This window comes from Leptonychotes weddellii, chromosome X (genome assembly GCF_054177405.1).
Source record: "Leptonychotes weddellii isolate Sample4059 chromosome X, ASM5417740v2, whole genome shotgun sequence".
In the NCBI taxonomy this organism is placed as follows: domain Eukaryota; kingdom Metazoa; phylum Chordata; class Mammalia; order Carnivora; family Phocidae; genus Leptonychotes; species Leptonychotes weddellii.
The window spans coordinates 53789089-53810088 of NC_138385.1; the positions used below are offsets into that span (position 1 = coordinate 53789089).

The window sequence follows — 21000 nt, forward strand, 5'->3', positions numbered from 1 at the left end:
GGGTATCACAAATGGGAGGACTAGGCTGAAGCCTCTATTTTGTTCTAACCCTTAACTTTTTAAAATATGGTCATGTGTAATAGATAGAAATAAAATTTAATTTACCTAATCTCCCTGACCAGTGCTGCCCATTTCTTGCATTCAGAATGTAGCTGATTTGACCCCTTCCTCAAGAGTCTGTTCTCACCCTAACAAAGTATGACAGGAAAAGAAAATCCCAGTTTCAATGGATACTTTTATTTATTTAATAGATCACCAACTTAGCCTCCCTACCTACCTATAATTGGAATTTCATCTTATTTCCATGCTGAGTAGTGAAACAATGACAAAGCTAATCAGAATAAGCTACGTCAAAAAGAGAAGCTTAACACAGCTCATTTTCTTTTAACAGGCAAAGTATAAATATATGCACTCTAGAATGCACAATGGTTTAGTCACTAAGAAATTCAAATGGGATCTCGAAGAATGTAGGCAAATCCAGGGTGCAGTAAAGAGGAGCGGAGATGCTGTGCAACTGTTTAAGGGTTCCTGGTGCTGCATCTCCTGGCCACTAGCTGAATCTTGACATGGGGGAAAATTTTAGCTAATGCCAAGTAGAGATGCGGCAAGTGCTAAGTTGACTTAGGGGCTGTGCACAGGAACCAAAAGGCAGGAAAGTACTAAACACTGCTGAGAGCATCCACCCCAGGAAGGACTTTACCTGTTTTTGAGAGAGCACACATACACAGACAGCATTACTATTAAGACCCACTAAGCCAGCTATGCCTCCTATCTTCCCAGTAACATGTCTGCTCTTCCTTAGGACATAAAAGGACCAAGAGTTGGGTAACTTTTACATTTTGGGTCCCAGGTTTGCCCCTCCCCACCCAAAATGGATGCCAGGAGCGTTATTTGAAGTTCCTCCATTTGTACTGCCCAGGTAGTAACACTAATGACAACACCACATACTATCTCCACTCCATTCTACCCACCTGTCACTGCATAACCCCCAACCCTGCCCCCAAGAAGACGAGTAAAAGGGAAGAATCTCACCTTCCAGGAGCTCTAAACTGGCACCACCCCCAGTGCTCACATGGCTGACTTTATCCTCTGTGTTCCATTTGGCACAGCAAGTGGCAGTGTCTCCACCACCTGTTGAATGAAAGCCAAGTTAAAAGGAAAGAAAAAAAATAAATAAAAAGGATTGGCACCAAACTTATAAGGCACCATGCTCTTAAGCCCAAAAGGTAGATGATGAACCCCCCAATTCCATCTCATTAAGAGGGTCCTCCATAAACTGTATACCCGTTCAGCTCTCAAGATTCAACTGGCACCAAGAAACCTAGGAGAAGTTAATCATTTCCCTTCAACTTTCCTCTGATCAGAATTCTGCCAGACTACACTGGCATTAACTTTGTAAAGGACCCTTTACCTATGATGGTGATGCAGCCCCTGGCAGTGGCTTTCACCACCTCATCCATGAGGGCTTTGGTTCCTTGGGCAAAAGCTTCCCATTCAAATACGCCCACAGGTCCATTCCACACGATCTGCTTAGCCCGAGCAACTGCCTCAGCGTACTTCTTGCTGCTCTCAGGACCACAGTCCAAGCCCTGAGGGTCGGAGTTAAAAAAGAAGATGAGCTACCAAGAAAAGCTACTTAGAAAGGAGCAAACACCATCTCCACCAAGACCTGAACTCAAGGTTGAACACTAGAGTTTCCTGTAGAACCAAAAGATACCCTTCCGTCTTGAAAATTATAAACCTGCTCATACCCTTTATGGAAGATCAAATGGAAGGGAAAACTTCAGGTTATTTGATAAAAACATTCGTAATCACACTACTTGTGACTGTGAAGAACTGAATCAGTAGTTTTCAACGAGGGTCAATTCTGTCCCTCCCCAGGGGTCCTGTAGCAATGTCTGGGAATATTTTGGTTATCACAACTTGGGGAAGGGGGTCGGATTCTACTGACATCTAGCAGGTAGAAGTCAGGGATGCTGCTCAACATCCTGCCATGTGCAAGACAGCTCCCCACGACAAAAACTACGTGAGATGTCAACAGTGCCAGGTTGAGAAACAGTGATCTAGATTCAGTGGTTCTCAAACTTTGGCATGCATTGGAATCACCAGGAGGGCTTATTCTAGCAAAAAAAAATTGCTGGCCCAACCCCCAAGTTTCTGATTCAGTAAGTCTGGGATAGGGCCCAAAAACTTGCATTTTTTAGTAAGTTCCAAAATGTTGCTAATGCTGTTGTCCTTGGAACCACACTTTGAGGAACACTGAACTAAATGCCCACATGCTTAACAAGAGGAAAATAACTAAGCCACTAGTATGTCAACATGATACAGTCTTATACAGCTATTAAAATGGTAGTACTGGGGCGCCTGGGTGGCTCAATCGTTAAGCATCTGCCTTCGGCTCAGGTCATGGTCCCAGGGTCCTGGGATTGAGCCTCGCGTTGGGCTCCCTGCTCAGCGGGAGGCCTGCTTCTCCCTCTCCCACTCCCCCTGCTTGTGTTCCCTCTCTCGCTGTATCTCTGTCAAATAAAATCTTCAAAAAATTATTTTAAAAACTGATATTATGTAGAGAACACTACAACCAAATATTTCATCTTTAATATACACATACATTTTCCCTGTTTATAAGCAGTACAATTCTACTATCTTAATGTTTTCATGTAAGAGTTCTTTTACAAGTTTCTAGGTAACAACATAATCTAGAACAGCCCAAATCATGAAAGTACCTAGCACCAACCCCAGTACATAGTTAACTACTTAACATTAAATAAATGAAGAAACAAAAAATGGTTTTGCCCTCACATTACTGATGAAGACAGCAATCATGCTTTTCCCCCCACGGATTCTCTGAGGAGGGCCTCACTGCTACTTTTGAAGCCCTCTCCAACAGAGATCTCCTATAGAGATTCTTTTAAAAATGCTTGCTGGTTGGCTGAATGAATGAATGAAATCAAAATGTTTTTTTTGTTCCCTCCTACTACCACCCACCCAAGTGACTCACCATCCAGCCAGCAGGGATGCCAGAGGCCACAGTGGCTTGGCCAGTCTTGGCATTCTCATCAAACTTTTCAGCAGTGACAAAGTCAACAGGCAAGGTAATTTTCACACCATTCTTCTCAGCTTTGGACATCAGGTCTTTGACGATCTTGGCTCCCTCTTCATCAAATAGAGAAGTGCCAATCTATACACAGCAGCCAAGATAAAGATCAGCCTCTATACTAAGAACATGATTACCTCACAAAGCAGACAGGAATAAGATACAATACAGTACAATACAGTATAAAGGAACAATTCCAAGACAAAAGAAAGCCAACTTTCCAAAGTAAGTAAAAATGGGAGTTTTGAGGGCTCATGTCAGAAGCTGGTTTTCTTTTTAAATTTACATAACCTGCTATTTCTCATGGAGAACCACTTCACATCCACTTGACACTGGTTTCCTACCTCCATGTTGTTGAGCACCTTCAGGAAGGTAAAAGCCATTCCACCACCAATAATCATCTCATTGACTTTGTCCAGCATATTATTGATCAGCTGGATCTTGTCTGCAACTTTAGCTCTAGAAGGGAAAGCAAGAATCATCACCAAAAGAACAAACGGTGGACTAAGGAAGTAATATTACATACTGCCTGAGTTTCTGTATCAAGGCACAGGAACAGAGAAATGTCCCACAAGTGACAAAAGTATTGGCTAACTACTCTGGAAAACAGTATGGAAGTTCCTCAAAAAGTTAAAACATAACTACCCTATGATCCAGCAACTGTACTCACTAGGTATTTAACCGAAATACACAAAAATACTGATTCGAAGGGGTACATGCACCCCGAGGTTTATAGCAGCATTATCAACAATAGCCAAATTATGGAAAGAGCCCACATGTCCATCAACTGATGAATGGATAAAGAAGTGTGGTGCACACACACACACACACACACACACACAATGGAATATTACTCAGCCATAAAAAGAATGAAATCTTGCCATTTGCAACAATATGGATGGAGCTAGAAAGTATTATGCTAAATGAAAGTCAGTCAGTCAGAGAAAGACAAATACCACATGATTTCACTCATATGTGGAATTCAAGAAACAAAACAGATGAACATAGGAGGAAAAAAGAGTCAAACCATAAAACAGACTCTTAACTATAGAGAACAAACTGAGGCTTGCTGGAGGGGAGGGTAAGGGGATGGGCTAAATGGGTGATGGGTATGAAGGAGGGCACTTGTTATGATGAGCACTGGGTGCTGTATGTAAGTGATGAATCACTAAATCCTACACCTGAAATTAATATTACACTGTATGTTAACTAAGTGGAATTTAAATAAAAACTTGGAAGGAAAAAAAAGTACTGGCTAACTCTCCCCTATGTTTCTTCAACCCAAAAGGCCAATCTGTTTCTAAGAAAACCTCTTAAAGGTGTGGTTCTAGACCAAAAAGGACTTAGAAGACCTACTACTGTCTAAAGAAACCATGAGACCCAAATACGTCTATTTTGCCCCTTCTCCCCACAAAAACCAGAGTCAAGACAGCTAATTTTACCTGAGCAAGACTGCTAATTATGGGATCCCTGAACCCACTCAAAACTGTCCCAAGCCAGGCCGCCTGGGTGGCATAGTCATTCAAGCATCCAACTCTTGGTTTTGGCTCCAGTCGTGATCTCAGGGTCACGAGATCGAGCCCAGTGTCTCTCTCCCTCTTCCTCTGCCCCTCCTGCTTGTGCACACACTCATGCGCTCTAATAAATAAATCTTAAAAAAAAATGTGGGGTGGATACTCTACAGCTCACATGCCCTGCTTCTTCAACAAATCAATGGAATGAAAATAGTAAGAAAAGGGAGACTATTACAGAATAGTAAATGCCTAACAACCAAATACAACGCATGAATTTCACTTGGATCCTTATGCGACAAAGCCAATTGTAAAAAGACATTTCTGAGATGACAAAGAACTTCTGAATACAGACTACATATTAGATGACAGGAAGAAAATTGTTAAACTGTGTTAGGTGTAACATGGTGGCTATTTAAAAAGAAATCTCTTTATCAGTTATGAGATACATACAGAACTACTAAGTGAAATTATATGTCTAAAACTTGCTTAAAAGTACTCCTGATAATGTAATTGTTGAAGCAGGGTATTAGGTATACTGTTTCTCAACTTCTATACATGCTTCAGTGTTTCCACAGTGTTTTTTAGTAAAATGCAAAATTTCAGGGCGCCTGAGTGGCTCAGTCGTTAAGCGTCTGCCTTCGGCTCAGGTCATGATCCCCGGTTCCTGGGATCGAGCCCCGCATCGGGCTCCCTGCTCAGCGGAGAGCCTGCTTCTCCCTCTCCCTCTGCCTGCCTGTCTGCCTGCTTGTGATCTCTCTCTGTGTCAAATAGATGAATAAAATCTTTTTAAAAAAATGTAAAATTTCCCCCAAAACTGTTAATGGCCTAACAAGACTACACTGGAAGAAAAGTGGCAAAAAAAGAACAACAACAAAAAAACCCTCCACATCAACTTCCCCCCAAACAGTTATTTCCAGCTGAGCCTAAACCTAATCATAACCACTAGATGGTACTCACTCCCATATTCCAGATCCACAGGACAGAAAACAAAAGCAGCTCAAATCCTAATCTCCAGAGAAGATGAGAGTCTGACCTTTATAACACGGTGCACAAGAGGGGCAATGCTTCTAGAATGCAGATAACAATCTGTACCCACCTGAATTATTTTTAGGACCCTGAAACTGGGCTCATGAAGCCTGAAGAACTATGCTACCTGAAATTGACACCCAACTCCAGAGTCAGCTTTCACAGGAAAATGCTGAGTGTGTTCAATCCCTTGGCGAGGAGGGGGCAGGACATGCTTATAGAAGGGTCAGTGGCCTTCAGCCATAAAGAGGGTGCTACCTAGATAGCCATGCCAAGTGACAGGAAGTTCTCTTATCCAAGCAGTACTCCGTCTCTGTCCCCACTCTAAAATTTATCTTCCTAGCCTCTTAACCTGCAATTCTGAAATTTCTACCTCTAACTAAGCCATTAGAATATCATTATCCACATGGTACCTTTCCCCACAGGAAAAACTATAAAAAGGTATATATTCTGGAGAAATGAGCTCTAAATGATAAATTAAATACATGAGGAGATGTTCACAGTTATTCTTGTCAGACTGTATGTGAAAGGCTCAAGTGCTTCAAAAATTGTTAGATGAGCACCTATGGTGAATCTTTCCCATTCTTCCCTCCAAGCAAGCTCCACTTGCTCCACTTGCTATCCTTCTTGGCCCTGTTTTGTCCCAGGAGGCTGACCTGCATGGAGCGCATCAAGGGACTCCCCTGCCCTCTGGCCTCCAGTTGGGTTGCAGGCAGTTGGGAGGGGGCAGGGGAAGGGGGAACATCAGTAAAGATTGAAGGGAGATCAGAGTATATTTCTTTCCCTGCCAGACGCCTATGCCCATGTTCCTTGAACAATGCTACAGTTTCTATCAGAGGGCCCTCTCCATACAACTACCCTCTCTGGATTCTGGTAACCATTCCTTCCCTTTGTCCCTACAGGCCTAGGGAAGGTGTTTGCTGTTGCTAGCCCCAGATTACTATGCTGTACTTTCTGGGTGTCCCTGAACCCTACCGACACATTTGTAGATAGTCCCTTTATTAAACGCTCATTTACCCAGTTTGATTATGCTTTCTGACCATAATAAACCATCCAAGTCATGGCCTACTACCAGGCACACACACTGTTTAAAGCAAGATCTTGAAGAGTTCTTCATACCCGCCCAGGATGGCCAGGAAGGGTCGCTCTGGGCATTCCAAGGCCTTGGCAAAGTAGTTCAGCTCCTTCTTCATCAAGAAACCTCCGGCCTTCTGTGGCAGATTGATTCCCACCATGGAGCTAGAGAAGACCAGAGATAATTTAAATTTTGGTCAATCCTTACCAATTCCCCCCAATTCTAGAGGCCATCTCCTTATCACTGAAATACTTTCACTTCTGAGATTCCAGGAGACCACAGTTTTCATCCCTAAACTGCAACAAAAACACTTAGGTGCAAGACGAGCTTTTTGACTAATAGAACAGGGCCAAGAGGACAAGTAAAAAGCAACAACCTTAAGTAGGATTTAAGATACCCAATTAACAGTCTTCAAGTCAAGGGTTTAACCCTAATAAACAAGCAGCCAGTTAGCTGATGACAAAAGGAGAAGGTTCCTCAATTTGCTTCCTAATGACAGCATAAGATTCTGACCCTACAATGTTAACAAAGGGAGGGCTCTACCTGAAATATCCTAAAAGCAACCTCTTCCTGAAGCGCGACAAAAAGCTCCACAATTCTCAACATGTTGTACTTTTATTTCCTCAAAAAAATAAGGACCAAGGATATTCAACAAGAACACAGTCTAACTGGCAGCTCCAATTAGACAGAAGCTGAAAGGATGATGTTCTAATACAGAAATCAACAACAACAACCCAGAACTTGGGCTGCCTGAGTACAGAGGAATATTGCTCCTAGCGCAACATCAAAAAAGACTTTTAGTACCTGTGGGCTCGGTGAGCAGTGCCAAAAGCATCATTGACATAGACATCTCCTAGTTTGGAAAGTGAAGCTCGGAAGGCTTCTATTTTGGCTGGCTCAGCTTTAACCTGCAGGAAAAAGAAAAAAAAAAAAAGGAAAAACCAACACAGAAAATGCTGATGGCTCCAAAGACAACTGTAAAAGCATTTCATACCAAGAGTCCTCTTGCATTATCTCTAAAGACCCAGAGTTGGTAGGACAGCAATTTTCACAACTAGCAACAGGATCTATTTCTTCTTCCAGATATTCCAGGTCTTTTGGTCACTTCTACATTCTGCTCTCCACACCTTGCCTCAAATTGCAAACTTAAGATTCCTGAACCATGGCTTAACCTCTAATCTCCCGAAGCTAATCACACCCCACTGACCTCTCCCCCAACTCCTAAGATAAGATTATCTTTTCCTGGAACACCTGGGTGGCTCAGTGAGTTAAGCATCTGCCTTCAGCTCTGGTCATGATCTCAGGGTCCTGGGACTGAGCCCCACATCGGGCTCCCTGCTCAGCGGGAAGCGTGCTTCTCCCTCTGCCTGCCACTACCCCCTGCTTGTACTCTCTCTCTGACAAATAAATAAAAATCTTTAAAAAAAAATTATCTTTTCCTTTCCTTAGCTTGACTCATATCCTCATTTTAACATATTTTCCTTACAAAAGTTAGGATTATACTTGACTCAAGCTTCTAGCTACCAAGGCCTTTCTGCAAAGGGAAAGAGGCTTTCACACACATTCTTCATGAAGCTGGAACAGAGAAGGCAGGTGGAAACATGACAACAGCAAAGGCCCTCAGAAACATTTTATGTATATTAAAAGAAGGTATTCTATATAACCTTCCCTAGAAGTTAGGCATCTAAGAAAACAAGAAATACACTTCTACAAAAAAGAAAGAGAAACAAAAAGTACAAGTAAAACATTATGGCCTTGAAATGTCAGCTCACCATCCAGGATCCCTACCCCCAGACCCCCGCAAAAGGGGACATTTGCAGGATGGCAGGATGAACAAAGAAATCTCCAGAACGAAACCAAGCAAAGATGCACAGGGGGACACAGCACAGAAGAATATACAAGACAGATGTTCATTTTAGTTGCTGCCCACTCCCATCCTCCTGTTTCAAGGTGAAGGAGGCTGCCACAAAGAACAGGGGCTTTCCTCTAATGACCCAAACAATGCAGGGGAACTAATGCTAAAACTAAACACTGAAGAACCCACATAATCTTTCTAGAATGGAGTATCATCTGCCACCGGTGACTGGAAGATAATCACGTAGTAATGAAAATACTGCCCAAATGGCAGGACACCTGGGTTCTAGGCCCAACTCTGACACTAATTCACTGTGTAACCTTCGGCAAGTTGATCTCTGACCCTGCAGCCTTCTCATCTATTAAAAAGGCATGATAACCCCTCCAAGAACTGTCTAAGGAAAAATGGGGCAAACTGAAGCTCTTCTTGAAAAAAGCACTATAGAAATTAACCCACTTCTCAAGTTTTGATCTGCCAATAACTAGAAGAAAACGTTCCTAAAAGACCAATGTGGGCACACTGGAAAAAGGAAAAATTTTATGTCCTTGCTTTGTTTTTTTTTTTTTTTAAATCTATTTTGAACTTATTACTGGCTCTTGAAATTTCAAGCATTGAAAGCCACTGGACGCTAAATGTAAAGTTAATTAAAAAGAAGTCATAGACTAGAACTGTTAGTTTATCACTTCCCAAATTTTGCCTCAATTTGCTACCACTTCTAAGTTCTAGGTCTGTGCAAGTTGAGTTTCAACTCTAAAAGGGCACCAAATTTGAGATAAGGACTTGACTCTTACTACTGTACCAAGACTATGCCCAAAGGCAGGATAAGGCAAGACCAGGGCCTGAGGTGCTAAGAAAAGAAACTGCTTAAAAGCAGGTACTCTGATGACCTTAAGAAACACCAGAAGCACAACAGGAGATTGAGATACTAGCCTCAGAGAGTCTTGTTCCCCAAGACACTAAACACGTAAGGGTAGAATGTTCTAAAGGATGACTTCAGCTTCTCTTCTACCAATAGGCAAATTCTAAATCATCCTCAAAGAGCCAGCTTTATCATTTAATATTTGAATTCTGGTTGTCAGGTGATAGTAATCTATTTTGTGGATTACCTATGGTTGCTCTTTTTAATTTTTGTTTTGGGTGGTTTTTTCTATGGTCACTTTGGCATGACAATAGCAGAGCTGAGTAGTTCCAACAGAGACCACATACAGTTGTGACTATCTGGCCTACAAAACCTAAAATATTTATTGTCTGACCCTTTATAGAAAAAGTTTGCTGATCTAATGGACTGAGCTATATATATATAAAGCCCAGCAACAGCACTACCGCCTCGAACTTCAGTAAAATGACTGCCTTTCGGAGACTCAAATTTCTTTATAAGATGATAATACCTGCACTTCCTTATCTTAAAGAGAATTCCAAAAAATGCTTTACACTTCATTTAAAAAATGTTTCAAATCCTAGGCAATATCATCATGACCATCATTTACCCAACTATCATCAATTTTCCCACATAGACCCTTTCTACTTGACTTACGAAAAGTACTTTTTCTGCTCACATAATTATTTTATAAGAAAATCCCAATTATATCACACTTAATTGAAATTTATGGTTTTAAGAGTACCAAGCTCAACCATTAAGTTAATTCCCCTTCGAAATAAGAATATTACTGTCCTTCCGTAACACACCAGGGTCTGTTCTGTTCCAGGAACACCTGGTATAGCATGGACACCCGCCCCCACCAATGCCTGTGAACGTCTGCTCTCAGCACTTGGGAATCATAGCCTACCCTTCACTAGGATTATCACACATGCTGTTAGAAAAAAAAAAATCCTCATGTACCATGGGCCAAGTGGGAAACAAAGGAACAACTGCAAAGCATGTCCACTGAATACTCTTATACCCAAATGGTATCCACTTATTTTTCAAAGGTATTACAAAACACTTGAGCATGAGAAGGGCTTCTGAGATGCTAGCCAATACTCTATTCCTTGACCTAGGTGGTGGTTACACAGATGTGTGTGTACTCTGTGATAATTTATCAAGCCATGCATCTATCTATCTATCTATCTATATATATATATACACACACACACACTTATATAAATGCATAGCTTTTATATAAATGCATAGCTTGAATATATTCATATATATCCATGTATATTCATATATATTCATATATATATTAAAGGTTATCATATATATTAAAATAACCTTATATATATTAAAGACTTTTTATTCATATATATGAATATGTATCTATTCATATATGAATATTTATTCATATATATGAATAAAATAACCTTTATATATGAATAAACTTTTATATATATTTATTCTGTACTTCAATAAAAAGGCATCTAACGAAAAAATAAACATCAACTACCTCTTTCTTCAGTCTCTTATGGACTCAGTCCTCCTCACCCCTAATAATGTTGAGGTCACAGGTCCTACCTTATTCCCAGAAGCATCTTTTCCCTTCCCTTCCTCCTCCACATGAAAGCGAAGGTTCTCCAACAGGATGACAGACCCAGCAGCTGGGTTAGCACAAGCTTTCTCCACTTCTTGGCCCACACAGTCCTTTAAGAACAAAACATCCCTGGGGAGAGCAGGAGATGGAGATACTTGAGAAATCTGAAAGAACCAGTAACAACACGCTTCACAACATCTCCTGTCATGGAGTCCCCCAGCTCCAGAGTCTGGCACTTACTTGCCCAGCAGAGATTTAAGTTCTACAGCAACTGGCTCCAAAGAGTACTTTTCAGGCATGGGGACACCATCAGGTCGGCCCAGGTGGCTCATAAGAACAACTGACTTAGCTCCATTGTCCAAGCAGAATTTGATGCTTGGGATGGCAGCCTTGATTCTGTAACCAGAAAGAGATAGCAGGTAGATCAAGGTTACTCCTAGGATTGGTGGGAACGACTTTATTTATGGCCTTGTGAACTATAAAGCCCCTTTTCTTCTCTAAATTTCTTCAGATTTACTGTTGGCAATTCAGTGATGGTCCTCAGGTTCAGGGGAAGAAGTCAATTATGATGCCAAACCATCCACCGAGGATTATTCAATCTGATCATGTTTTGCCCCTTATGCAGAAAAGAGCTACCATAGCAGGAATGAAGCTGCTATCTTTAGAAGGACTTGCTTGCAAGGTTGGCCCTTGGCCAGTGTCTGGGAACCTGGCTTCCAAAGTGGTCCCTCAATTCTCTGACAGACAAGGGACATTCTAATTGACACTGCTCCTAGACTGTACAAACTAAGTGATCTATGCTCAACACCTGCCTTCCTCTAATAGTCTGGAATTTTGTTGCTTGCTAGGCAGAGGGTACCCATATGACCAGCTCCCAGTAAAAATCTTGGGAGCCAAATCTCTAATGGGCTTCTCTGGGCAAAAACAATGCATTCAACTACTGCAGTTTGGAGGGAGAGCACTGGAAGCCCCTGCATGGATTTCTCCAGATTTTAGGTGTCTTTTCCCCCTTGCTGATCTTGTCATGCATCCTTTCGCTGTAATAATAAACTTTAGTAGTGAGAACTATATGCTACGTCCTGTCCTGTGAGTCCTTCTAGTGAATCACTAAGTATATGTAGGTGTCTTGGGGACCCCTGAAACAGCCCTCTTATGTGACTGAGGAAGAAATCCAGAATTCCCAAATCTTTGACACCATTAAAGGAAATTTAGGAAAAATTTAAAAAGATGTAGTAATTTTTTTGCACCCATTATAGATCCTAAGGCACATTTTCTGGCAGGAAAAAATACACTATATAGAATATAGTTTAAATAATGTCATATTAACCTCATCATAGTTTAACCAAAAAATTATTAACTTCCTTTAAACATGTCAAATTTTTGTTATAAACTTGATACTAACTTTCCATTTTTTCCAGTCTTCAAGAAATTGAAATTGATAATAAAGAAAACCATTCATTTATTCAATAAATATTTACTGAATGCTTCTTATGCCAGGTACCTTTCCAGATTCTGAGAATACAACAGTAAATAAAACAGTCTCTGCTCTCATGAAGTGAAATTCTAATGGAGGGAGAGACAAACAATAAACATACATACGTGTGTATACATATAAATATAGGGGTGTGTGTGTGTGTCTGTGTGTGCACGTGTGTGTCTGTAATCAGGTGGTAATAAGAGCTATGGAAAAAATAAAGGTAGAGAGACAAGAATGACTGAGGAATAGTGGTGAAGGGGATTTTAGATAGGGTGGCCAGTCTCTGATAAGGTGGCATTTCAGCAGACAATGGAATAAAAAACCAGGTTATGTTTCCAAAATATCTTATGCTATTTGACATATATAAAAACTCACTAACACCAAATAAAGAAGAAACCTTCATTAGGTACAAAGTTTGCCCAAAGAAACCAAATTATTCTTCAGAGCTATCCCTTATCGGAAGTTCTATTATTTCTAATGCTTCCTTTTGTTAACTCCATGGATTTCTGAAAACGGAAAGAATGTACTCAGACCTGCTTCTCTGCTTTTAATTCATAAAACACCTTGGAAGGCCTATGTCCAATTTCTTCTGTGTGCTGCAGAAAATAATGAAAATCAAGAGGGTCAGAGCTGCCTTGTACAAAACAGAGACCTTCCACTATGGTGTAGCAGGGATGTACTTGGTAAAATGCCAGACTCTACCCTGGGGCCAATATCTGAAAATGTTCTGGGTCTAGACCTGCACTGTCCAATAAGGGAGCCATCAGCTACATGTGCCTCTTAAATACTAGAAATTGACTAGTCCAGATTGTGATGTGCTGTGTTAAAATACATGCTGGATCTTGAAGACTTAATACCAAAAAAGTTAAACGTTCCTTTAATTTTTTTATTAATTACATATTGAAATGATTATTTTGGACTTACTGGATTAAATAAAATATATTACTTAAAATTAAGTTCACCCAGTTCTTTTTACCTTTTTAATGTGGCAACCAGAAAATTTTAAATTATATGTGGCTCCTATTATATTATTAGACAAGACTGCTCTAGATCATTGGAAAGCACACCTTTCCAGCTCAAACCCCTCATCTGAAATTTAAAATTAAACGTTCTTTACAATCTAGTCAAAAGCAAGAGTATTCTACCACTTAAAATTTCTGCTTCTGATTTTGGAGACAAGATATTTAGAACAGCCTAAACTGACTGAAAATATTACCTCTGACATCTTTTCCCTTACATCAAAATTCTCAAAAACTTATTTTATCAGGGCCATACTGAATAGGGGCTTATAAAAATACATGTAAGCTTAAAATTACTAGTATTAAAAAAATCCTCTTGCACAGTTCTTCATTTTGCACAAGAAGCCAAGTAACCTTCAGCTTTGATGTTCTTTAAAAATGCGTAACCCCAAATCCTTCAAAGTTTCAAAAAATGAGAGGAAAAAAAATCACTTTCTTAAGATGACTTTTTTCACTTTCTTCATTCTCCTAAGAAAGCAGACCAGATAGTGGGTTTGTGGAAAGCCAAGACTATATGGCTTAAGTTACCACACAGTTCTACACTAAGAAAGGAAAACCATTTCATCCTATATACCCACACACATCTTAAACCAAACTCAAGGTTTAGCAGAGACCTTACCTCTGGTTGTTTGTTATCTGGTTGTTCTTCATAGGAACATTGAAGTCCACTCTAAAAAAGAAACAGTTTCAGATTCCCTCAAAGATTAGGAGAAGCACTTTTAGGGAACCAGTTAAATAAGGTAGGAATTCAAATCCACCTTAAAAACAATCAGTGGTATTAGAAGTTAAGATAGTGGTTAGCCATGGGGAGGAGGAGGGAAGGAGGAGGGACTGGGATAGGACACCACAGGGTGTTTCTGGGGTTATTCTGTATTTCTTGACCTGGGTGATTACACAAATGTGTTCAGTTTCGTGATAATTCTTTGAGCTTTTGATATACTTTAAAAGAGAAATTTTTTAAAATAAAAAACAAACCTAATTGACATCACAGGAACTAGCCCTGAAGACCTGGGAAGCCTGGGGCGCCTGGGTGGCTCAGTCGTTGAGCGTCTGCCTTCAGCTCAGGTCATGATCCCAGGGTCCTGGGATCGAGCCCCACATCCGGCTCCCTGCTCAGTGGGAAGCCTGCTTCTCCCTCTCCCACTCCCCCTGCTTGTGTTCCCTCTTTCGCTGTCTGTCAAAAAATAAATAAAATCTTAAAAAAAAAAAAAAAAAGACCTGGGAAGCTAAAACCAGTTCCATCTAAAAAGATTTTTATGTGGACCTAACATGACAGTATCTAGGAATAATGGCAGCTGGCTGGATAAGGGGTAATTAAGGAACACATCTTGATTCTGATTCCTTTGATATTATTTCTGGGTCCTAAGGAAGCTAACTAACATCACTCAAAAGAAAAAAAATGACTGGAAAGAAGAACACATCAACAGATTATCATTCTTTCGGAGAAAGCCTGGGGCCTCGTGACCAGAAAAAACCCAGTGTCCAAGACCAAGTTCACACAGTACTCTTCAAGCAAAACAGACAATAAAAATAAGATAGCTTCTTTCATAAAACCTGAGAGGGGAGGGCGGAACATGTGATCCTGCCTACCTGACAAACAGGCAATTAGAAGAGAAGTGATCAGGATGGCACAAGCAAATAATCTACTGCAGTCTCTCCTTTCTCACCCAACAGATTACTGCTTTACCATTTTTTAAGAACCAGTAATTCCTTCCCCCTTCTGAACTCCCTGGAACCTCAGCCTACTTCAATCTGACTGAAAACAACGTGTGACAGCTAGGTGTTAGGGCTAAGTGCTGCCTGCCAAGATCCCGTTTAAACACTTTCTTTCTCATCTGCAGAATGCGGATGATAGTACCTACCTCACAGTTACTGTGAGAATTAAATGAATTAGTGTTATTTGTCAAGGGCTTAGAAGAGTACCTGTACACAGTAAGTGCCATACAAATGGCAGCTATTATGATACATGTTAATGCTTCTCCAAAATGTTACTTGTGTTTTAGAAGGCATCGACCTGCCTTTTAAAACACAATCGACCATTACAAAAACAGCTAGCACCGTCACATGCTAAGGGACTCCGGGAAGATATGACCTAGTCGAGAAGACTGCTGCCATGCTCCAGGCCTAGCAGACAATTACAAAATACTTAGACCTATTAAGACGACCAACTTCCTATATCCCCCAGGACTATACTCCAACCTAGTTCATTGAAGAGCAGCCTTTCCAAAGGTGGGTTGAGGGAATCATTCTATATTCAAACATTTTAATTAAGTTTTCAAAAATAAAAGCAGTATGTCTCTGAAGAAATACAATCTACTCAGGGGCGCCTGGGTGGCTCAAATGGTTAAGCGTCTGCCTTCGGCTCAGGTCATGATCCCAGGGTTCTGGGATCAAGTCCCACATCGGGCTCCCTGCTAGGCGGGGAGCCTGCTTCTCCCTCTGCCTCTGCCTCTCTCTCTGACTTTCATGAATAAATAAATAAAACATTTAAAAAAAAATTATAAAAAAAAAAGAAATACAATCTACTCAGTTTCAGGCTACTTGACTCTGATTCTAAGCATCTTCTCTAAATATCCTAACAAGGCCCCTGCCAGCCTTCAAGTACATTCTGAAGAGCGTACAGTATCCCATTACCTGTGTCATTTTTCCCTCCTGCAACCTCCCAGAAAGGCCCAGGTCAAACGGGCTAATGGCAACAGGCTGAGCACAAGCCACCCTTTTTCAGTGCTCCCTACTCCCAAGCCCTTACAGGAAGGAAATTCTTTGGGCAGAAAAACTCAAGAATCTGTGTCATCTATCCAAGCTGCCATGACATAGCTTCCTGATGAGAATTGGACTTCTCTCTTCTCTTTGCCTGTGCTTTACCTCCCTTCATCACCTCCTACACTCTCAACAGTTCTGCTTTTAGCTTGTCCTTTCTGAGGACTCTGCCACAGAAACTGCTCTTGCCTACACACTCCACTTCTTCCATTCTAAGTTAAAATCTGCACCCCTTCCTTTTCCACTTCCCTGAAACACTGGTGAGCTCAGCTTCAGGCATGAACTCAAATTTCACTACACAGATATCAGAATGGCTGAAATAAAAAATAATGACAACACCAAATGCTGGTGAAGATGCAGAAAAACTGATCACTTATACTGCTGGTAGGAATGTAAAATAGTGTGCCTGCTCTGGAAACCAGTCTGGGAATTCAGCATATGATCCAGTGATTTCACTCCTGGGTGTTTACCCAAGAGAAATGACAGCATAAATGTCCATATCAAGACTTGTGCATGAATATTCAATGTTCACAGCAGCTTTCTTTGTAATAGCCCCAAACTGGAAACAAACCAGATGTCCATCAATGGGTGAATGGCTAAACAAACTGCGCAACAGCCATACCATAAAGTACTACTCAGCAATATAAAGAATGGACTACTGATACATGCAACAACTTGGATAAACCTCGAGGGCATTAAGCTGAGTGGGGGGGCGGGAGGGAAGCCAATCGCAAAAGGTTATATACTGTGATTCCACTTATGTAACATTTTTGAAATGACAAAATTTTAGGGGCAGGAAACAGATCAGTAGTTCCCAGGGGTTGGAATGGAGGGAGTTGTGGGGGCATGACTCTGCAGAGGGAGGTGGAGGAAGGTCTTGGTGGTGATCAAACAAGTTTCGTAACTTGTGGTGGGAATTACACAGCTCTATCTATACATGTGATAATACAGCACAGAACTATAAGCTTTATCCCAACGTCAACTTCCTACTTTTGATATTGTACTCTAATTTTGTAAGATGTATCCATTGGGGGAAACTGGGTGAACAAAGACTTCTCTGTACTATTTTTGCAATCTCCTTAATTTTGTAAGATGTATCCTTTGGGGGAAACTGGGTGAACAAACTTCTCTGTACTAACTTTGCAACCTCCTGTGAATCTATAATTATTTCAAAATAAAATGTTAAAATATTTAGTTAGAGTAAGAGTATCAAGTCTCTGTCACCTGAAATCTCAGGGACCCAGGCCCAGTCCCATTAAAAGCTCTCAAAAGTACCATGCCCACCCTTGTGTCACTGCCCCTGACTGCAAGATTGGGGTATTATGGGTGTCTTATTAAAGACTTTTTCTCGGCTCAGTTTTTCCTCTCCATTTCTTTTTCCACTACATCAGAGCTGTTGCTTAACAAGTCAGAACAGGTTAGAGAAAAGCAGTGAGGTTTAAAACAAAAGAGGGGTGGAGGGAGCAAGCAAAAAGGGAAGTGCTTCGCAAGTTACCAAAGGAGTAAGACTGGCAATCTGTGCGGGGAAGAAAGGAAATGACATTGCAAAAATAAGCCGGAAGCTTACTCAAAAGGCGGTAAAGTCAACTGGAATCCGGGGGGGGAAAAAATGGAGGTGGAACCTGGTAATTACCCAGTCAGAGGTTTCTGGCTATCTAACGTTCCCTCAACAAATCAGTGTTTGCTCCCTTGGCAATTCAAAGCAGGAGCCAGAAGACTCGGCTAACATCAACATCAGAGACATTAGAGTTCTCTTTTGCAGGACAAAGAGAGGAGGCAAGTGAAGCAGCCAATACTCAGAGGCCCCATTTCTGAAACACTGCCAGCCAGCAACCACCACGTGAAGGCATTGAAACAAAAAATTTGAGCTGACAAGGCATAGCTGCCTAGGCTCTTCCAAAAAGTCCTACAAAATGTGACTCTGTTCAAAAGAGATACATTAATAATCAGGGAACAAAGTAATTCCCTGTCCCCAGGTGAAGTAAGTAGAATTTATCCAGATTAGTGGGGCGGGGGGGGGGGGGTTATTGATTGCAACCTTCAGCAGACAAAAAGGTTTTTTTAGCCCGTCCTTGTTTACAATGTTGAGTATTTAGAGGATCTGGCTGGCAGCCAAAGACCCAAAATCTAGTCCTAGCTCTGCCACCAATTTGCTAGTTCAGTGACCTTGGACAGGTAATTTTCCATCAGCAAAACAGGACTGGCCAATCATTTCAAGGCTCAAGGTTAATCTGTGTTAAATGAAACTTTGAGCCCTTGGACAGCAAGTTATTTCATGTTTAAGTCCAGAGGGAGAAAAGATAAGCACTTCCTCAAGTCCCACTCCCAGCCAGCCCAGTTAATTCCTCAAACCAGTTTCCATGAGCAGAAGATAAATCAAGACTGCAACTGCAGGAAGGTGACCAGCGTGATGCCCCACCCCTGGGCTTTGAGCTGGTGTTACCTATCTGGAAAGGTCAGCCTCGAGCCCAGTAAAGATGGGAGGAAATAATTAAAAAACCTAAAATCTAGTTACATGCCAATGTCTACCTGGCCTGTTTATCATATAATCTATCCCCTCTCTTAAGATCACCTGAGGGGTAGAAAGGGCCCTTTTCTAATATTAGGATGGTTTTGATTCCTACTTTGTCCAGATTGCAAATGCCTAGGTCGTTTGGGAAAATGTGGACACCAAGTGTTTCTCATGGCCATAAGCTACTGAGTTCTATTTCCACAAGGCAGAGAAGGCCACGTGCAAACTAATAGTGCCCATAATGAAATTAGAGAAAAGGGTAGAGCTGCATTAACTTTTACGGTGCCCAGAGTTCTGAAATTCGGAGTGCCCTCCTATGTTTAAGCGTAGTTATGAAGGGAGATTCCCTACAGCCTTGTATGTCTGTTAATATCCAAAAGATGCCCTCACTTGAACCAGCCCAAACTGGGAAAGGGGCTGGATCACACCATTCACAAGCCTGCCCATCAATCAACCACTTCCCAAAAAGGACAGGACTGCACAAGGCTATCAATGCAAGCCCTGTGACCCGGAAAATGCACCACCCTTGGAACCTATCAAGGTATAGCACAGTCAGTCCATCAGTTACATACCTAACTGTCCTGCACTTTGCTCCTGGCTTGCAAATATACCACACGTTACCAAAAGGATAAATGTAAAAGCTCCATACAATTCTGGCATATAAGGGAAAAGCCACGTGCGTAAGTGACCAGGGATCCACATGTGCAGAGTAGAAGACCCCAAAGTGCATGGGTAGTCATCCTCACGTCCAACATCCTGCTTCTCTTGCCATCTGTGAGGTGAGGCTGGAGAACGGCAAGAATGAGCACCCACACCCTGCTCTACCATTACCCAGCATGTGTCACAATCCTGATGTAAACCCCATGGCCTGTAGTCCAACGGTGTCGCGCAGAGGCCTGTTACATAAGCTCTGCAAGGCCTCCTTCAGTGTGCCCCACCCCTCCTCACCCTCCCATCCCCAATGTTTTAGGGGGTTCTACTCCTGGACATCTAAATTAATACCTTCTGGGAAAATTTCCCTTTTGTGCAGGGACCTTTGAAATCTGTGCCTTTTCTCATTTATCTGAGATGATCTAGGGCGGTGGGGGAAGAGAAACTAACCAAATGACCTTTCAAGGTCCCTTCTTTGGGGCCTAGGGATTTGCAGGCTAAGCATTAGGTCCCATCCCGCCTGCTGGGAGCTGGAGGCGACGGAACTGCATTCCAGGAACAGGAAGAGGGCAAAGGGGGTCCCGGATTTGAGCCCGTCCTCGGTGGATCCACCTCCAAAGGGCAAAAACGGCCCCCTTTCTGGGCTGAGGCCAGCGAGGTTAGAAACCGTAAAACTGGGGCAAAGCCTCGGCCACAGTGGTGGGAAGCCTCACTCTGCAGGCCTAGAACCCACGGGGCCGAGCCGGACTAAAAGCAACTCTGGGCAGGGGAGGAAGCAAGCTGGCTCCGGCCGAAGAGGCTGTGGCCAAGCCCTTGAGAAGGAGCACGAGCAGATGTGTAGAATTACCTCATGACGACCCGCTTCCCCTTCACGTCCAGCTTGTCCAGAGTCAGCTTGTTAGAAAGCGACATCTTGGCAATACAAGGGCCGCGAGGCAGAGAGCTGAAACAGCAGAGAAGAACGCAGCCGACGTGCGCTCCAGTCGCGGGCGGACTGGCGACAGCCGCTCCGGCCACACGGCCCGCCTACCACCCCGCCCCTTCCCCGGCGCGCGGCGCCCAGCAGCCGCTTATTGGCCGCGGCCGGAGGGCGCTAGCACCCTGCCATTGCTTCGAGGCGCTGTCTGTCTGCGAGGCCACTGGTGGGACGTGCGGTTTTCATTTGTCACGTCCGGCACGCAGCGAGCCGCCGTAGACCTTTGTGACTTGAGGGTGGGGGCAGGAGGCGGGGCCGCGGAGTGGGCAGAGGGAGGGGAAGGGAACTGGGTGGCGCTTCCGGGCGGACGAGGGCGAGGGAGAGGCCCCAGGCCTCCGCCCCGGTGCCGCGCGCAGCCGCTGCAGCGCGGGGCAACCCCCGCTGCGGCCAGAGGAAGAGCGGCGCCCCCCACCCCAGGGAATTCTTGGCAGCCCTCCCGGGATGGATGCAAATGGCACTTCCCTTCGGAAAGCTAATCGGGTTTCCTGGCTCCCCAAAATGGAATTCTAAGTAAGGCTGCTAATTGGCCTTGATAACTGAGACCTCTCAGAATTCGGGAAAGGCCCAGGTCCC

General features: G+C 42.6%; 1 protein-coding gene across 1 annotated transcript; it reads right to left on the reverse strand.

Moving 5' to 3' along the window:
• Window positions 1-215: 215 nt before the first annotated feature.
• Window positions 216-20479, reverse strand: PGK1 (phosphoglycerate kinase 1). Its single transcript, XM_006726901.3, has 11 exons — window positions 20299-20479; window positions 14148-14198; window positions 11273-11428; window positions 11017-11161; window positions 7514-7617; window positions 6754-6873; window positions 3439-3553; window positions 2999-3178; window positions 1412-1589; window positions 1033-1131; window positions 216-700 (listed from the first exon to the last, which is right to left on the reverse strand). The coding sequence occupies exons 1-11, from the start codon at window positions 20361-20363 to the stop codon at window positions 660-662; spliced, it is 1254 nt and encodes a 417-aa protein (XP_006726964.1). The 5' UTR covers window positions 20364-20479; the 3' UTR covers window positions 216-659.
• Window positions 20480-21000: the final 521 nt, after the last annotated feature.